The 18,988-nt window shown below is 43.9% G+C and overlaps 1 protein-coding gene and 1 pseudogene across 1 annotated transcript; one reads left to right on the top strand and one right to left on the bottom strand.

Annotated features, from left to right (window-relative positions):
• Window positions 1-54: 54 nt before the first annotated feature.
• Window positions 55-1,508, bottom strand: LOC123442147 (annotated as a pseudogene).
• A 6,473-nt stretch (window positions 1,509-7,981) lies between these two features.
• Window positions 7,982-9,749, top strand: LOC123440895 (protein SRG1-like). Its single transcript, XM_045117440.1, has 3 exons — window positions 7,982-8,341; window positions 8,696-8,943; window positions 9,060-9,749. The coding sequence occupies exons 1-3, from the start codon at window positions 8,099-8,101 to the stop codon at window positions 9,616-9,618; spliced, it is 1,050 nt and encodes a 349-aa protein (XP_044973375.1). The 5' UTR covers window positions 7,982-8,098; the 3' UTR covers window positions 9,619-9,749.
• The last annotated feature ends 9,239 nt before the right edge of the window (window positions 9,750-18,988 follow it).

Raw genomic sequence — 18,988 nt, 5'->3', positions numbered from 1 at the left:
AAAAGGTCTTATATTTTAGAACGGAGGGAGTACCATAAATCGCCAAATGGTTCAAACATATATTACTCCAATGACACATAATAGTTCACCAGAAATTTACCACCTAGAAGGCTTAGAACTTGGGGAACACATCTATGACTACGAACAAGCAAGAATCTAGAGCGAAGGGTTTACAACTTGGCTGGCGAACACAATGACGCCGGTGAGCTCCTCCTTGGTCAAGAACATGAAAGGGTGGTCGGCGACGAAGTCCACCGGCGTCCAGCCCCCTGCACAACTACCGAGGATACAAGCGATGGCTTCTTCGTTCACCTCCACGAAGGACTCGAGATAGACTTGGGACACGATGAGCGGCAGGTTCGGCCACGCCAGCAACTCCGAGAAATCTGCGGCGGGGCTGAACGTCAGGCGCAGCCCGAGGCTCTGCAGCATCTCGCTCGCCTTCGTCTTGTGCGACACGGTGAACTTGGGCACCTTGAAGGCGCCCACGGCGACGCTAGTCCGCAGCGCCATGGAGTCCGTCTCGAGCTGCTCCGGGCTGGAGGCAAGCCTGTGCAGGATGCCCTGCAGGCCGTGTCGCTCGTTCGGGACGTAGACGTACATGGCGAACCGTCGCCGGTGCCACACGCGTAGAGGAGTTTCAGTACCTTGTAGTCGGGGCGGCAGGCGATGTCGACATGAACTTTTTGGAATAGTATTCTTGAAAAAAATAGCAGAAAAATTAAAAAAAAAACTGAACTTTTTGGCAGCAAAGATGATCGAGTGTTCTAGTTGGATGCAAAATTTCAGATATTTTGCTATTTTTTGATTATTTTTTTAAACACTGTTCATTTTTTATGAACAACAATGACCAGTAATTGCGGTGCGTCAAAGTGAACAGTGCTGCCACCTATGGGTGTGGCGGGCAGATGCCGTTTGTCGGCTGGCCCGCCAGCTGCCACGATCGTTTGTTTTTTTTATTAATTTTATTTAGAGGAGGTCTTTTCTAGCAATTTGATTATGCACGTGGTCTTTTTAAAAAAAACTCCGTTTGCTCCGGCCAAAAGAAAGATAAGATCGATTAAGAAACTTTGGCGATATCACAAGCATCCCTGCATGAGTCCAAGAGTTCAGAGAGAAGGTGAGTTACCATGGTTGTGAAGGATGCCTCGCGAGCTTGGGCGCGGTAGTGTTGGGTGATGACGCGTGCGTAGTCGGGGTTGAGGGGCTCCGCCGTGGCGTTGGCCCAGACGGCGTTAGCGAACTGGACCTTGGGCTCGGCGTCGTCGTCGCTGCTGTCGGCGAACACGTGCATGGTGACGTGCGAGGCGAGCAGCGCGTGGGCGCGGCCACCGGTGGGGCCGAGGAGGGCGACAATCTCGTTGAGCGTGGATGGAGAGCGGGGACACGACGACGTTCTTGCCGCCGGTGTTGGGCTCGGCAGTGAGGTGCCGAAGCACGCGCTTGCTGAAGGCGGTCTCACACCGAACGGCCTTGGCGAGCTCCATGTCCATGGTGGGTTGGTTTGTTGTCTATGGCGGCATGGGATTTGGATTTTATAGGAAGGGTGACGCGTGCGTTGGACGCAGAGGTTGCACCGCCGCGTTCATACGACGGTGTTATTTTGTTTGGACATGCTTACCGAGCGCAGCAGCGTCCGCTCGCGGTAGCGGGCACATTTGAGGACAACAAATCACATGCATTCATTAGCGTTTTAATTTTTTTTAAAGTCATAATTTTTGAACCGAGCGTCAGAATGACGATCCGCTTTCACGATTGTGTTTCTTACGACGAACTCTTCAAAACTCGATGCCATATTGATAGGTTTCGACGAACTTTTTTTTATGCAACTTTATGTGCTAGATGAGGCAATTTTAGTGCTATAGGCAAGCAACTCCTTCCCCCTTAGTATGACTATCTATCTACGAAGAATTCTTCTAAGTTGGTTACCACGACTAACAGTTGACTAGATTCACCTCTAAAAGCTTTACATAATTGAACAATGATGATCAGTTACCTATGATTGATGCTCAGTTGTCTACAAATACTGTAAAAGTTACCTATGATTGATGCTCAGTTGCCTAACAAATACTATAAAATTGCTCAATTTTGATGTTCAGTTGCCTATCACTCATAATCAATTGCCTACGTTTGATGTTCAGTTGCCTGTCAGTAATGCTCAGTTGCTTGCTATTTATGAATAGTTGTCATAATTGCGGTTGAGTATCGCAACAAAATTAACAACTTTTAGTGTGTTTTTTACGCAACTCCAGTGTATTCAATAAGCAACTCATGTGTATAAACACAATGCAATTCATCTAGCATGAAAGTTGCTTTTGCTTAGCACTAAAGTTGCCTCATATAGCATTGAAGTTGCTTTTGAAAAAATTTCTTTAAAACATATTCATATGAGATCTTGTTTTGAAGAGTTCGTCACGAGTAACCCAACGGTGAAAACATATTATAATTTCGACACACGATTTGATAGTTATAACTTTTTGATTTTTTTCATACATAAATTAATGGACATCCAACGCATGCGGAGCCGAACATGCACATCCGACATATAATTTAACCATTTCAGTTTGGAAATAGATAACCATATTTTCCATGTGGTTGCTAAAGGGTGAAGTTATTTAATCTTCTAGTCATGATAGATAATTTAAAAAGAATTTTTGTTGATAGACGATCATACTACGCACACTAATAAGAAGTTGCTTTTCTTTACCACTAAAGTTGCCTAAATATCACCCCATAGTTGTTCAAAAAAAAGTTTGTCGAAATCTATCCATATGGGATCTAGTTTTGAAGTACTTATCGCAAGAAACACAACAGTGAAAACGGATCGTCGAAGCTCGGTTCAAAAGTTATAGTATTTTAAAAACCACCCTAAATAAAATGGAATGACTTGCTGTACACTTTCGCGTAAGGGTACGCTATTACAACCAAATAGTGCAGCTTCACTTTTTAATATTTTGGGATTTTGTTTTTGACATGTTTGGATATTTTTTGGCAATTCATGTTTAGATTTTCTTTTGTTTATTACTCCGTATAAGCTTTTTGTCTATTCGTCTTTCTATTAGCAAAACGAAAATGAAAATTGCTTCCGGTTATCATTTTTTCTAACACCTTTTTTGGTTCTTCCATGAAAAAATATAGTTTCTCGAAACCTATTAACATAAGATCTAGTTTCATAGATCTTGACATAAAGAATCCAATGATGAAAACGGTCCATGGTTTGAACGCATAGTTAAAGAGATAAAACATCTGGCGCGTTTCCAGCCGTCGCCAAGTGTCGCGCTCTGAGCGTTCCCTTCGAATTTTATTTTTTTATTTTTTCCGCACGCGTTTCCGCCTTTTTTGAGTGATTATTTTCCGATTTTTTGGTGCTATGGTTTTTCACTGGCCTTTTCTAACTTTTGGACAAAAAAATCATTTTTTTTTGCGAAAAACGTGTTTTTTAGCGAAAAACTTATTTTCTGTTTTTTGCGAGAGACACGGTTTTGCTTCAGCAAGAGGCACGGTTTTGCCTTCGCGATAGGCACGGCCGTGTCTCTCAGAAAGGAAAAAACGCGTTTTCATTTTTTGCGAGAGGCACGGTTTTGTTTTCACGAAAGGCACAATTTTGTTTTCGCTAGAGGCACGCCCGTGCCTTTCGAAAAGGAAAAAAAAACGTGTTTTCAGGTTTTTTTTTTCACGAGAGACACGGTTTCCTTTTGCGAAAGGCACGGTTTTGCCTTTGCAAGAGGCATGCCCGTGCCTGTCCTGAAAGAAAAAAACGCGTTTTCTGTTTTTTTTTCCGATAGGCACGATTTTGCTTCCGTGAAAGGCACGATTTTGCATTTGCGAGAGGCATGCCCGTGCCTCTCCCGAGAAGGGGGAAAACGAGTTTTCTGCTCTCTTTTTTCCACGAGAGGGACGGTTTTGCTTCCGCGAGAGGCACGGTTTTGCCTTCGCGAGATGCATGACCCGTGCCTCTCGGAAAGGAAAAAAAAACACCTTTTATGCTTTTTTTCTATCACGTGAGGCACGGTTTTTTCGTCCGGTTTTTTTCTTCCATTTTTTTCATGATAAAAAGTTCGTCAAAACCTATCAACATGGGATCTAGTTTTGAAGATCTCGACGCGAGAAAGCCAACGGTGAAATCTGTTCGAGATTTGAACACACGGTTTAGGAGATAAAACGTTTTCAAAATTCGGATCTACGAAAAAAGGAAAGAACTCCCAGGTTGCAACAAGTGGCACACATGGAGTGCGCCACTTGTCACAATCTGTGAAGGTGGAAATAATCGTTGAAAGGTGTATTTCCTAATTAGTGATTTCTCCTTAACAAGTGAATTGGCAATTTTCATTTGAAATCGCCTATAGTGGATAACTATCCGGTCAGGCCCAACACTGTACCACTTAAGTGGTTTTTCCTTCTAGTTTTCCCCTCTTCCATTGTATGTCGCGCATCGGTTTTCTTCTGTGTTTCTCCGAGTTTTTTGGTTGTTATTTTCAGTTTTCCTTATTTATTTGGTTTTGTTTGTTTTAATTGTTTTATTTTTTATTTTTTAAACATATATATATATATATTCAATATACATTGCATTTCCGTAAACACCTGGAAATTTACCATTTTAAAAATACATAAGAAATTCTTTTAAATATGCTTTGATGCCTATTTTTTCATACATATTGTACATTTTACGTATATATTCAAAATATTTTCTTATATAATTTTAAATTTTGAAATAAAAAATTGGCATTTTTTAAATAGTTGTTTTCAATATTTTTTAATACACACTGGAACATTTTTTGTATGACATGATACATTATTTTTAGACTACATTATCGTTTTTTATATACATTGTTTTTCAAATGTCAGAAACAATTTGCGAAACATCTCTTTTTACTGGCAGGAACTTTCCTTTTTTACATTTATACAATATTTTCTGAAACTGTATAGTACATTTCTTAAAACGCGTGGACATTTGTGTAATGTCACATACTCTTTTCCTGGATTGTACATGTTTTTAAGGGTTGAACGAACATTGTGTTATACTACATTTTCAATTTTATGTGCGATTAACACCTTTGAAAAAAAAATAAGCAATTTATTTTTTTCAAAATATATCTATTCAGTATTTGCTTAAATAAACAAAAAAAAAAGTGGTGTCAGCATGACGAGGCAACGTGGTTACGGCCCAGCCCAGTATCGGCTTCATCCAGGCAACAGTTGCAGAATTGTCACTGTGGGCGGCACACAACCGCTCCTGAAAACTAGAGTAGAGAGCTAGCTCCCTTAGAGCATCTCTAGTGGATGGTGTATATTTGAACGTGTATATCTTCATATACACGTTTATATACACGTTGTTAAATTATACACGTCCTAATTTTTCAATGAAATGTGTAAATTAGGACGTGTAAATTTGGATTCAGTAGTGCACACAGGTTCAGAGAACAAGACAGGGGAGCTTCGTCGCATTGCAGCCGTCTCCCTCGTCGCCGGCAGCCTTCTCCGTGGCATCCAAGATGTCCATGGACTCGAGGGTGCCTCCCTCGTTCCATTTCCATCGCTAGGGTGACCGTTGGGCCACCACAGCGACGGCCCCAACCTCGTCTCCGGCGAGTACCCGGAGCCGAAGACCTGCAGCAGGCCGAGCTCGAGCGGGTGGAGCAGGAGCTCGAGCGCTGGCGATGCGGGCACGGGATCCTCTGCCCTGGCCGTCGGCCCCTCCTCTGCCCAGGCTGCCGGTCCTCCTCTGCCAGGCCGCCGCCCTGCCCCTCCCGTCGCCAGATCTGGAGCGCCCGCACCCCGCCGCCGCGCACCCCGCAGCGCCGCCAGCAGCCCGCCCGCACCCCGCCGCCAGCAGCCCGCCCGCACCCCGCAGCGCCGCCAGCAGCCCGCCCGCACCCCGCCGCCGCAGCGCCGCGCACCCCGCCGCCAGCAGCCCGCCCGCACCCCGCAGCGCCGCCAGCAGCCCGCCCGCACCCCGCCGCCAGCAGCCCGCCCGCACCCCGCAGCGCCGCCAGCAGCCCGCCCGCACCCCGCCGCCGCAGCGCCGCGCACCCCGCCGCCAGCAGCCCGCCCGCACCCCGCAGCGCCGCCAGCAGCCCGCCCGCACCCCGCCGCCAGCAGCCCGCCCGCACCCCGCAGCGCCGCCAGCAGCCCGCCCGCACCCCGCCGCCGCAGCGCCGCGCACCCCACCCGCACCCCGCCGCCGCGCACCCCACCCGCACCCCGCCGCCGCAGCGCCGCGCACCCCACCCGCACCCCGCCGCCGCGCACCCCGCCGCCGCAGCGCCGCCAGCAGCCCGCCCGCACCCCGCCCGCCGCCAGCAGCCCGCCCGCACCCCGCCCCGCACCCCCCCTTCGCCAGCAGCCCGCCCGCCCCCCGCCCCGCACAGCGCTGCCAGCCCTCCCGCACAACGCCGCGAGCTCCACGAGCGTGGCTGGCTCGTGTTTATTTACACGAGGAGTAGCCTCGTGGATGGACGTGTATAACTTCCACGCCCGTATACACGTTCCACTGGGAAGCATTTTTCTGTTTGCAACGTGTATATTTATCATCCACCTCCATATACACCATCCACTAGAGATGCTCTTAGTAAAAGGGAGAGAAGATTGCGAAAAAAAGTTAAGTATCTATACTTTCCCCCTAAAACGAAGTACATCTTGGACTGTCAAAAGAAACACGAAGTATCCCCACAATAAACTGGTCTTTGTTATGTTATTTTCATCCATAATCCAAGGGGAAGCAGTGGAGTGCTCATGCCCTCCAAGTTTACACCCAACTAGGCCAGCAGGCTATCATGATCGTCACCATTGCTGCCGTGTGCCACCGTCCCCTTCGTTCCAATAATATTTTGATTAACCGTATTGAATCATTCATGGTTGTGCAACAACATTTCAAATATCTGTATTATAGATTTTGATCTAATGACTCGGGTAACCCTATTGTTATAAAAACGAACAAATAAATTAAAATAAAATAAGAAAGGAAAAGGAGAAAGAAAAAACAAAAAGATAAAGGGGAAGATTGGGTCGACCTAGTAATAGGCTTCGACCTGTTAAGGAATCGACTAAACACAAATGTGGTGAGTCGATTTACCACAAACCAAACACCTCAGAGAACAAACCAGAAAAGAAAAGAAAAACGAATCGCAAAGCATGAACAATGTCCTCGGGGTTGAGGCGTCGCCAGAGATAGGGATGGGGTAGCCGGAGCTGGTTCTGAAGAGAAGGAGGAGGGAGACACAGAAGAGAGAGACACGGCTGGGTAAGAGAAAAACGAGAGGCTAGAAATTACTTCTATTCAGAGTAATGCCGGTGCTTATAAAGCAACCAGCCAGACACATGCTACAAGGCCCAAGGCCCACTCAACGCACTTACTCACGGCGACAGTACGCACATTAAGCGACTCAAAAAAGAAAAGTAACCGCTCACGGCGGCGTTGTCACTGGCGACGAGGTGGACGGCGAGACGACGGCCAGCTTCGCGAAGGTGGGAGAGAGAAAGAGAAAAAGGAAACGAGCTGCGGAGAACCAAGTAGGAAGAGTTAAGGTGCGAGATTTGTTCGCGTGTGGGTCCACTGTCCTGACATGTCGGGATCCTGAATAGCTTCGTTGACATGTGAGGGACAATTTGTGTTGATTTGTTTGCTATTCATGTCCTGAGTAGCTTCGGCCGGTCTGTCCATGTTTGGGGCTACACGGGTGGACGGACCGGCCGAAGCTTCGTTGGCAAACGTTTTCCAATCACAAATCAACACAAATGAACGGTTCGTGCATGTGTTTGTCTATTGTTGCAGTATCATCGATCGTACCATCACGATATAGCAACAAAAGCCGCGATGACTTGTCGTCTGGTTGATTTGGAGTGAAGCTGATTAGCTGAATCATGAATCACGGGGATATCACTGTGGACACCGAGCGTGCATGACCCGGCCCCTCCACCACCGAGCGTGCATGGCCAACCACCGACAGCATTCCATGGAAAGCCAACAAGCTCAACCCAACACCCACCCAACTCTATACTTGAGTGGATTCTCGTCCGGGCGCACAACTCTCAACCCAGCACACCTACCCAACGCAGTTCAGCATTGCTGGGAGGGGAGGGGAGGGGCACGGCAGGATCCATGGAGCGGATCGGCGACAAGGTGATCAGCAGGGCCGAGATCACGGACGCCGCGTTCGCCGACTCCACCGTGATCCCCGACAGGTATGTCCGGTCCGACGAGGTCAGGGACGGGGTCGTCGTGGGCGACGACGAGAGCTACGAGCTGCCGGTTGTAGACATGGCCAGGCTGCTTGACCCGGAGTTCTCGGACGCCGAGACCGCCAGGCTTGGCTCCGCGTGCCGAGACTGGGGCTTCTTCCAGGTTCTTATCTTTGCTCGCGTTTCCATCATACCTACGTACCATTCTTTTGGAGAGATGGCATTCACTCGTGCCTTTTGATATTCGTATACTACTCCGTAGTTGTTAATGGTCCTAGACAAATTGTAGTGCGAGATCTTGCTGGTTAGGAAGTATATTAATTTCTGGCACGACTGCACTGAAATTATTTCTGTAATTTTTAGATATCCTCAGCTTGGCCAGATGCATGGTAGAAAATTTTCCAAGTTCTGGTGAAATTTCACTGAAAATGAGAACCATGCCCAGAAACCATGTGGACTGTCTACACTTTAATTTGTTGATCTATGTATACCAAATTTACATCCTCTGTATTCGCAGTTAACAAACCACGGAGTCGACGAAGCAGTTGTACAAGCTATGAAAGATAACACTCTGCAGTTCTTCGGCTTGCCGCTGGAGAAGAAGAAAGCGGTGGCCATCCAAGCAAATGGCTTCGAAGGATTTGGACACCACTACAACAGAGCATCGTCTGAAAAGTTGGACTGGGCAGAGAGCCTAATCCTCATGACACAGCAACACGAGGAAAGGAACATTGAGTTTTGGCCTGCCGATCCGTCAACATTTAGGTCCTAATTCTCTTCATCTCCTGCTCAAATTAATCACATGCTGCATTGCTCCGTTTCCTTCGTCTCATTCGCGGGCGTACATATACATATACTGATAATATACGCATATCATTCAGGGATGCACTTGATGAGTACTCAATGGAGATGATAAATCTCACAAGCCGCCTCTTGGTGTTCATGGCGAGCGACCTCGGAGTTGAGCAGGAGGCGCTCATGGAAACCTTCCAGGGCAAGAGGCAGAGTGTTGCCTTCCACTACTACCCTCCGTGCCGCCACCCGGACAAGGTGATCGGCATCACGCCGCACCACGACGGCCTCGGGCTGACGCTGCTGCTGCACGTGGACGACACCCCCGGCCTGCAGGTGAGGAAAAACGGCAGGTGGTACCCGTTGAACCCGCTGCCAGGCGCCCTCGTCATCAACGTCGGCGACATTCTCCAGATCCTCACCAATGGCACGTACAAGAGCGCCGAGCACAGGGTGCTGCCGGACGTCGAGAAAGGGCGGGCCACCGTGGTGATGTTTCAGAATGCTTGTGTTGCCGGAATGGTGAAGCCGCTCCCGGAGCTAGGGGAGGCGACGTACAAGGCCATCGACCTTGTTGAGTATGTCAAGGGGAACTTCAGGGCGCTGGCTGAAGGGACAAGGTTCGTGGATAGTCTCAAGATCATGTAACCAAACCTAGGTCGAGAAGGGATCTAAAGAAGTTGGTTTCTTTGTGTCGTGTATGTATCAGCTGGCAACTAATAAGAGCACACCCGAACATAAAATAAATAAACTCGACGGGACTGAATTTTCTAGATCAATCTGCATCTGCTAAGCTTTATTGTTACTCAAAAAATTGGTATGTTTATATAGAGATAACAATGAGATAATGAGGATGTCCAAACCACACATATATATCAGCCCTGATAATCAAAAGATAAATAATGCCTAGCCAGATTGTGAGATTTAAAATTCGAGCTGCTGAATTCATGAGCAAGATTACAAGAGTTAAACGTATTCATAGTTTCATACAGTCACGCACGACGAAGATGATGAAACAAAGCTGACGGTTTTGGTTCGTGCCTGAAGCTAGCATGTGGCGCGTGCACGTACGTACACAGACGTAGAAAAGCTATGCACGTACGTACTCTCACCAACCAGCCTTGTTCTCAGCATGACCTGCCCATTTATAAAAGACGCACTGCGCCTGTTCTATTTTTCATGTAGCTCATAAGTATGTTAGTACTAGTACCCAAGCCACGGATAGAGAAAGAGAGCAATGCAATTTGTGATGGGGCGAATGGTGTGAATGGGATGCATATGGAAACAGATCATCTCAGGAAGTTGGGATCCATGTATAGAAACTGTGGATGGCTCCGATGAGGAACGGACTCAGATCCTTCTGCCCAATACTCCTTGATGACTGGCTTGTACATAACTGGCTGATTTTTTTTGTGCTTCTCTGTTCGTTTTGGCCATTGATGGCTTGCAATGTTAGTCTTGCGACGTAGCACTCGAACCGGTTGTGAACATTTTCTTTCTTTGATGCAATACAATGAACCCGTCATGGCTCCTGTCTTCCTACATTATAGTAGCATTGTTAACTAGATTTACGAACATCTCTTCTGCTGAATTTTTTGGCGGTAAGGTAGCACATTATTGACGATAGCAGTACAAGCTAGATCAACCCAGTAGCAAAACAAGAAAAACAAATACATACATGACTTTAGAAGAAAAGGAAATGGGGGAGGGGGGGGGGGGTACTCACATATTGAATTCATATTACTCTCTTACTCCTAACAAAACATGTAAGGGTTCAAGGAAATTCACAATGAAAACTTAGGTTTTGACAATAAATGTATAGGGGGATACTGTAATATTTCACCTGTGTAGGCTGCCGCATTGATGACCAAAAATTTATCTCCGCAAACACATTCGGAGTTAAATCGGAAAAATGTTTAACAACCTAAGAGGATAAATAAAATACCGTGCAACGCATACAAAGAACAAAAGTAACGGTACACTTTTGTATCACAACCATCAAATATGAAGTTCTTTAGGAAGTTGATACAAGCTTTTGAATTATATATGTCCATTCTAAAATAAAAATCATATATTTCCCATTAACTCACATCACACACAAGCTACTGAAAGCATATATCATGATAAATCTGGTACTATCAACTTGATATTCATTTGTGAAGTCGAAGCTTCAAAATATTGTATTGACAAAAATAGTATACGGTGTCCATTTAGGATTAGCAATAGCACTTTATTAATTGTCCGTAAAACATATTTCCAACAAATTGATAATTTCGTCTGCAAGATATTTCACCAAATCATTTTTTCACTCACAAGAAAAACAAAAACAAAATAAAATTAGAATACCTCATCCTATATACCTGAAAGACTTATTCCCACTATCCTATTTATCTCGACATGCACCCTATCCACATCATCAAATAGGTCCTACGTGTAAAAATGTTCTCACAATGACATCACTATTTAGTACATGGTGTTCAACCTTCTGTACCACCTCCCTGTTCAATTTCCTTCATTGTATTATCTTGGCTAAACGAATGGACCATGAGTGCCAGCCCATAACCTTTTTACGTTGCTGGTTCATGTAATCAAAGTTTCCATGTACCTATTCATCTTCTTCATCTAAAAGTAACTATTCATTTCCTCAACTGGTCTCTCCCCCACCATACCAACAGAGATGCAGAAAATTAAATGTGAAGCTGATAAAACGAAAGAGAGCCTTGCTTCCGTGCACATTCTTTGAAAAAACAGAAATTGTTTTGAAAATCTGAAACAATTTTTGAAAATCCAGTACATTTTTTGAAAAATCTAGAACAATTTTCAAAACAGAAACAAAAAAGAAAAAAAGGAAACAAAAAACCGCAAAAAAAACCCACTGCAAACCTCTAGAAGGTTCCCAAAACTGGGGGTCTTGCAACATTAAACGGACCGGCCCACTCCCGAACGATAGTTGGGTATCCTGTGAGAAGCCCTGACACAACTTCGCAATTAGCGGCGAATAGGCTTTTCCGTGCATCTTCTCAGGGGAGCTTTTACCTGCCGCACGTTGCGGGAGGAAGTCCCAAGCGAATGTTACACACGACATTCTATTACTAATTGACCTAACGGTTGTTACTGATCAATTGAAACCCTAGAACCATAAAGAACAAACATGGAGAGGAGATCCGGATTATTTGAGAAATTTTTTAAACGGGGTGTTTTGTGGAACGAAGCACTTTCCAAATTCATGAAGAAAATTAAGAAAACTGAAACATTTTGGAAAAACAGGAACATTTGTTTGAAATGGGAACGTATTTCTAAATTCCAAACAATATTTGAAAGCGCGAACATATTTTTAATTTCTCGAACAAAAGTTGAAATCTTGGACATTTTTTGAAATTTGTGAACAATGTTTGAAACCGGATTTTTTTTTAAATCCTAAGAAAATGAAAACTTGAACATTTTTTAAATTTAGGAACAAATTTTGAAATTCCCACGAAAATTGGGAAAGAGGGAACATATTTAGAAGCTATAAACATATTATGTAAAACTCCGAACATTTTTTGAAACACTAGAACAGTTTCTCAAAATCCCGAACATGTTGTAAAAATCGAAAACTTTTTTTGAAAAAGATAAAAAATCGAATTTAATGAAGAATTTTTGAATATTCTAAACATTTAAACAAAATCAGGAACACTTTTATGAAAGAGAAAAACATTTTGAAAATTCGTAGAGCATTCTTGGAAAAATCTAGAACATTTTTTGAAAAATCCAGAACATTTTTTCAATAAGAATAATAAATGAAAAGAATAAAACGGATTCATGGAACCTCTAGAATTTTCCAACACCGAAGTGCTGTAACGTGAAATGGGCTGGTCCACTCCGGAGCGAGCGATGGGAATACCTGAGCGAAGCCCCGACAGTGCTTCGCACCGAGCGGGAATAGGGAATTCCTTTTCTCAGTCTAGCTTCTTCTTTTTTGTCTTCTTTGTTTGGCCTATTTTTTTGCTTTTTAATTATTCTTTTTATCTTCGCTGTGCAAACCCCTTTGACCTGGGTTGGGCCCAATTTTCTTTTTAAATTTTGCACCTTGTAAAATATAAGCACATTATGTCTAACTCGATCTCAGAACTCCACAATCGATAATTAGACGCATTAACCACCTGGGATCCCTCACCTCCTATGCCTAAGTTCTTCTTTTTTATCTTTTATAGTGCATCAAATATAAAGTACTACTTTATATACTATATCGTCATTTTAAATTAAATAAGAAACGTGCAAGAATATCAAGAGCAGCCTCCGTCAAACTTGCAGAACACACTTCTCTTTGAGTATGACCGCAAGAACAAGGCATTGCATTAGCACACTCTAAAGGCTAATAGGTTGACATCCAGGCTCTGGACAAGCGATAAGAGATACTTTCTGAAGGATCCAGCTAAGAAAATGAAATGGGTTAGTGGGAACAAGCAGCTAAAGCGCAAAGGTAAGGATGAGCTCGAAAAGTTCAAACTTGAATGATAGCTAGTGGTGGATTGAGACTTTTGAGCTTCTCCATCGATCACTTTTGCGGAAGCTGAGTCCTTTCTTTTTAAGCAAGTTCAAATCCAGCAAAAAACGAGTATCAATCTGTCCCAAGTGCGGACAGGAGAAGCTAGGTCGGATTACGACATTGAATTGAATTGAGTGGCCCCTTCCCTTCGCATCACAGCATCAACCCTGATCACCTCACTTTACGAGGCAACACCGGAATCACGATGAAGGATCGAAAATTTGTCCGACGAACACGCCGTCGCCGGTCAGCTCCTCCTTGGTCAATATCGCAAAGGGGTGGTCGGCGACAAAGTCTATGTATTCGACAGGACTGCCCATCACCCTGGGACAGGTAATGGGAATACAGGTTCCCGCAATCGTCATGGCCATTCGGTCCCTTCCTTGTTCACGTTGTTCAAAGGCGACCAGCAGAGGAGATCAATGGTTATTTTTAGATGAAGTAGATGAATAGTTACATGGAAACTTTGGTTACATGCACCAGCAACATAAAAAGGTTATGGACTGGCACTTGCGGTCCATTTAATACAGAGAAGGAAATTGATCAGGAAGGTGGAACAGAAGGTTGAACGCCGTGTACTAAATAGCGATGTCATCGCGAGAACACTTTTACATGTGGGACCTATTTGATGATGTGGATCGGATGCATGTCGAGATAAATAGGACAGTGGGAATAAGTCTATCAGGTATACAGGACGAAGTATTCTAATTTTATTTTGTTTTTGTTTTTCATTTCAGTAAAAAAATGATTTAGTGAAATATCTTTTGAGCCGAAGTTATCCTTTTGTTGGAAATATTTTTTACGGACAACTAGTAAAGTGCTACCTCTAATCCTAAATGGACATCGTATATTATTTTTGACTATAAAATATTTGAAGCTTGAACTTCACAAGTGAACATAAAGTTGATAGTAATAGATTTATCATGATATGTGCTTTCGGTAACTTGTTTGTGATGTGAATTAATGGGCGATATATGATTTTTATTTTAGAACTGTGATATATAATTAAAAAGCTTGCATCAACTTCCTGAAAAACATAATATTTGATTGCTGTGATTGAACAGTGTACAGTTACATTTGTTCTTTGTATGTGTTGCACAGTATTTTATTTATCCTCTTTGGTTGTAAAATATTTTCCAATTTAACTCCGAATGTGTTCACGGAGATAATGATTTTGGTGATCAATGCGGCGGCCTACAGAGACGAAACCTTTCACTATTCCCCTATACTTTCATTGTCAAAACCTAAGTTTTGATTGTGAACTTCCATGAACCCTTACGTATTTTGTTAGGAGTAAGAGAGTAATACGGATTCAATATGTGCATAGCAACCCCTCCCCCTCCCGCCTTTCTTTTCTTCTATAGTTATATATGTATTTTTTCTTGTTTTCATACTGGGTTGATCTAGCTTCTACTGCTATCTTCAATAATGTGCTACCTTACCGCCTAAAAAATCAGCAGAATACAGATGTTCGTAAATCTAGTTCACAATGCTACTATAATTTAGGAAGATAGGAGCCAGGACGCCCTGTTCATTGCAGTGCATAAAAAAAATGTTCACAACCAGTTCGAGTTTTACGTCGCAAGACGCATTACATGCCATCAATAATGGCCAAAATGAACAGAAAAGCACAAAAAGGATCAGCCAGTCATGTACTCCCTCTGTACCGAAATAGTTGTCGTTGGGAGTATTTTCGGACCAGGTAAAAACATGTAAAAATACCAAACTACCCCTGATTTAAAAATCACCCTGAGATCGTCGTCTTCCTCCCGTCCACCACGCCCCTCCCGTCCGCCAGGTTCCTCCCCTCCGTCGGGCCCCTCTGCCAGGCTCCTCCCCTCCGTCAGGGCCCTCCAGTCTGCAGCTCCCTCATCTCCCTCTGTCTTCCTCCGCTCCAATCGAGAGCCTGAGCTCCATCCCCGCCGGCCACAACTCCCCTGCCGGCCACAACTCCTCCGCCCTGTAACACAGAATCAAGTGTCAATTTGAAAGAAGCAGTTGACAGAGAAGCAAGTGCCAATCTGAAAGAAGCAGTTGACAGAGAAGCAAGTGCCAATCGACAGCCCTTCTGCCACTGGAGTGAAAATACCAGATCTGCTCTGCTGGTCTGCTGCTGCTGGTCTGCTGGTCTGGTCTGCTCTGCTCTCTGCTGCTGCTGGTCTGCTCTGCTGCTCTGCTGGTCTGCTGGTCTGTTGCTCTGCTGCAGATTGGATCAATTTTAACTTCCCAGCTCTGTGTTGCTCTGCTGCAGATTGGGTTACCTGTGTTATTCAGATAAGAAAATCACCAAGGAATACTCTCACAAATCACACCCAGAAATCTACTAAGAAAATCAGCACATCAACAGTGAGAGTAACTTTTGTTGTCAGTGTCAACAGTATGTGATTCCTCTCTGCTGTGTTGATCAAGCAAGTTGATACTGTGAAGAAGATTGGAATAGGAGCAGACACAAAGAGTACAAACTGGAAAAATAAGTTTAGCAGCCACAAACTGGAATAATAGGCTAGCAAGTTGATACTCTTCCTCTGGGCCTGTTGTCACTGTTGTTTTTGGTTATACTCCGGAACAATAGGCAAGAAATTGACAAAGCAAGATAAACAGTAGGTGAGCTACCCCATTTTTCTTACAAACACTGTAATTGTACTCTTGCAAGAATTTCAGTTAAGTGCTGTCAAAAGCACTTTGCTGAATTAATATGCACATAGGTGCATAAAAATTCAGTTAAGTGATGTCAAAAGCACTTTGCTGAATTAATATGCACATAGGTGCATAAAAATTCAGTTAAGTGCTGTCAAAAGCACTTTGCTGAATTAATATGCACATAGGTGCATAAAAATTCAGTTAAGTGCTGCCAAAAGCACTTTGCTGAATTAATATGCACATAGGTCCATACAAATCCAGTTAAGGGCTGTGAAAAGCACTTTGCTGAATTAATATGCACATAGGTGCATAAAAATTCAGTTAAGTGGTGTCAAAAGCACTTTGCTGAATTAATATGCACATAGGTGCATAAAAATTCAGTTAAGTGCTGTCAAAAGCACTTTGCTGAATTAATATGCACATAGGTGCATACAAATTCAGTTAAGGGCTGTCAAAAGCATTTTGCTTAATTAATATGCACATAGGATCTTCATCTTGTTATTTTTCTTCATCTTAACTATTCATATCTTCAGGAGAACATGGATCTCCCAGACCTCAACTACACTCCACCTGCAGAAGATGGGGATGAAATGGATGCAGATGTAGCAAACAAAATGGAAGGAGAAATAGGAGATGAAATGGAAAGAGATGAAATAGTGGAGGAAGGAGATGAAATAGTGGAAGATACACGTAAAAACATTTTGTCTTTTGGTCATTTGGTCATTTGGTCATGTCATGGTTTGATCATTTTGTCTTTTGTATTTGTTGGTGCAGTTGTTGAGCAAGTTGCTAGAAGAAACAAAACCCTTAATGACCAGCAAAAGTTTGCTGCTTATGTAGCCTTGCATACACTCTGTATGACTAGAGGAGGAATTCTTAAGAGAACTGATACGCAAGACATTGCAAATTTTTTTGGAGTATGTGTCTGGAATATACAAAGAATTTGGAGGAAGGCGATGTCTCAAATCAAACAAGGCCAGGAAGTGGATGTTTCCAACAAAAAAAAAGGAAATTGTGGAAGAAAGCCTAAGGACATTAACCTAGAACAAATCATAACAATTCCGCTAAACAAGAGATCTACAATTAGGTCACTAGCTTGGCAGTTGGGATGTAGCCCTACCACGCTCCATAGGAAGTTCATGCTGAAGTTGATAAGGAGGCATACAAACTGTGTGAAGCCAGCTTTGAAGGAAAAGAATAAGAAGGATAGGATGAAGTTTTGCTTATCGATGCTTGATGAGGCAACAACAACTACTGCAAGGCCTAAGTTCAAGACTATGCATAATGTTGTGCATATTGATGAGAAGTGGTTTAACATGATCAAGAAGAATAAAACATATCATCTCTTGGATGGGGAGGAAGAGCCTACAAGGCCTATACATGGTAGTTGTATTGGCAAGGTGATGTTCTTGACAGCCGTTGCGAGGCCAAGGTGGGATAGTGAAGGAAATGTGACCTTCTCTGGAAAAATTGGTATTTGGCCGTTTGTAAAAGAAGTTCCTGCTCAGAGGAAAAGTGAAAACAGGCCTAGAGGTACAATAGAGACAAAGTCGATAAAAGTCGATCGAAAAGTGATGAGAGAGTTCTTCATAGAGAAGGTCTTGCCAGCGATACAAGCTGTTTGGCCTGAAAGTGATGCTGCGCAGACCATCTATATACAACAAGATAATGCTAAGCCTCATATTTTGCCTGATGACATGGAATTTTTAGAAGCTGTTGCAAAAAGTGGACTTGACATCAACATTATACAACAGCCTGCCAACAGTCCTGATCTGAATGTGCTTGATCTTGGGTTTTTCAACTCATTGCAATCCCTGACAGATTGTCTCAGCCCTAAAACACTACAAGACCTTATTAATGGAGTGTTGGAGGAATTTGAAGGCTACGAGGTTTACAAGCTGAACAGAATTTTCCTAACTCTACGGACTTGCATGATAGAGATCCTAAACCATGCCGGGGCCAATGGGTATAAATTACCTCATGTGGACAAGGAAAGATTAGAGAGGCTTGGGAAACTACCTCAAAGACTTTCATGCCCGCAACAGGTTTATGCAAATGCCCTGTACAACTTGGAGCTAATGGAGAGGGTTCAGTGATGCTAGTGATGCTCTTGTTGAGGCTCTGATGCTTGTGATGTGGCTTGTGTGGCTCTGAGATTGAGGCTCCGATGCTCTTGTTGAGGCTCCGATGCTTGTGACGTGGCTTGTGTGGCTCTGAGATTGAGGCTCCGATGATCCTGTTGAGGCTCCGATGCTTGTGATGTGGCTTGTGTGGCTCTGAGATTGAGGCTCCGATGCTTGTGATGTGGCTTGTGTGGCTCTGAGATTGAGGCTCCGATGCTTGTGATGTGGCTTGTGTGGCTCTGAGATTGAGGCTCCGATGCTTGTGATGTGGCTTGTGTGGCTCTGAGATTGAGGCTCCGATGCTTGTGATGTGGCTTGTGTGGCTCTGAGATTGAGGCTCCGATGATCCTGTTGAGGCTCTGATGCTTATTTTACTCCACAGTCCATTTGTACTCCGCACTCCATTTGTATGAGTATATTTTACTCCGCACTCCATTTGTATGAGTATATTTTACTCCATTTATATGATCATTTGTGTGGGGTATGAGTGTATTTTTATTGGAGTAGGAGAGGAGAGGAGAGGCGTGCATTGAAAGAAGAGTAGAGAAGAGAATAGAGGGCACAAGGGGAGTACGTGCAAGTCCTACACTAAACCCTACACTAAATTATGGTAGAAACAGACCTATAAGTTGTCAAAACAGACCTACTCCTATAATTTTCTACCCCCAAAACTATGGGGGTAGAAACAGACCTATAAGTTGTCAAAACAGACCTACTGCAAGCAAAA

Source organism: Hordeum vulgare, chromosome 3H, assembly GCF_904849725.1.
Source record: "Hordeum vulgare subsp. vulgare chromosome 3H, MorexV3_pseudomolecules_assembly, whole genome shotgun sequence".
NCBI classification, from domain to species: Eukaryota; Viridiplantae; Streptophyta; class Magnoliopsida; order Poales; family Poaceae; genus Hordeum; species Hordeum vulgare.
Note: the sequence above shows the minus strand (reverse complement) of the source record. Positions and strands in the feature narration are given on the sequence as shown.

Coding starts and splice junctions, on each gene's coding strand:
- LOC123440895 (XM_045117440.1), top strand. CDS start 8,099: ATGGAGCGGATCGGCGACAAGGTGATCAGCAGGGCCGAGATCACGGAC. Junction 8,342..8,695: donor GAGACTGGGGCTTCTTCCAG/GTTCTTATCTTT, acceptor CTGTATTCGCAG/TTAACAAACCACGGAGTCGA. Junction 8,944..9,059: donor GCCGATCCGTCAACATTTAG/GTCCTAATTCTC, acceptor CATATCATTCAG/GGATGCACTTGATGAGTACT.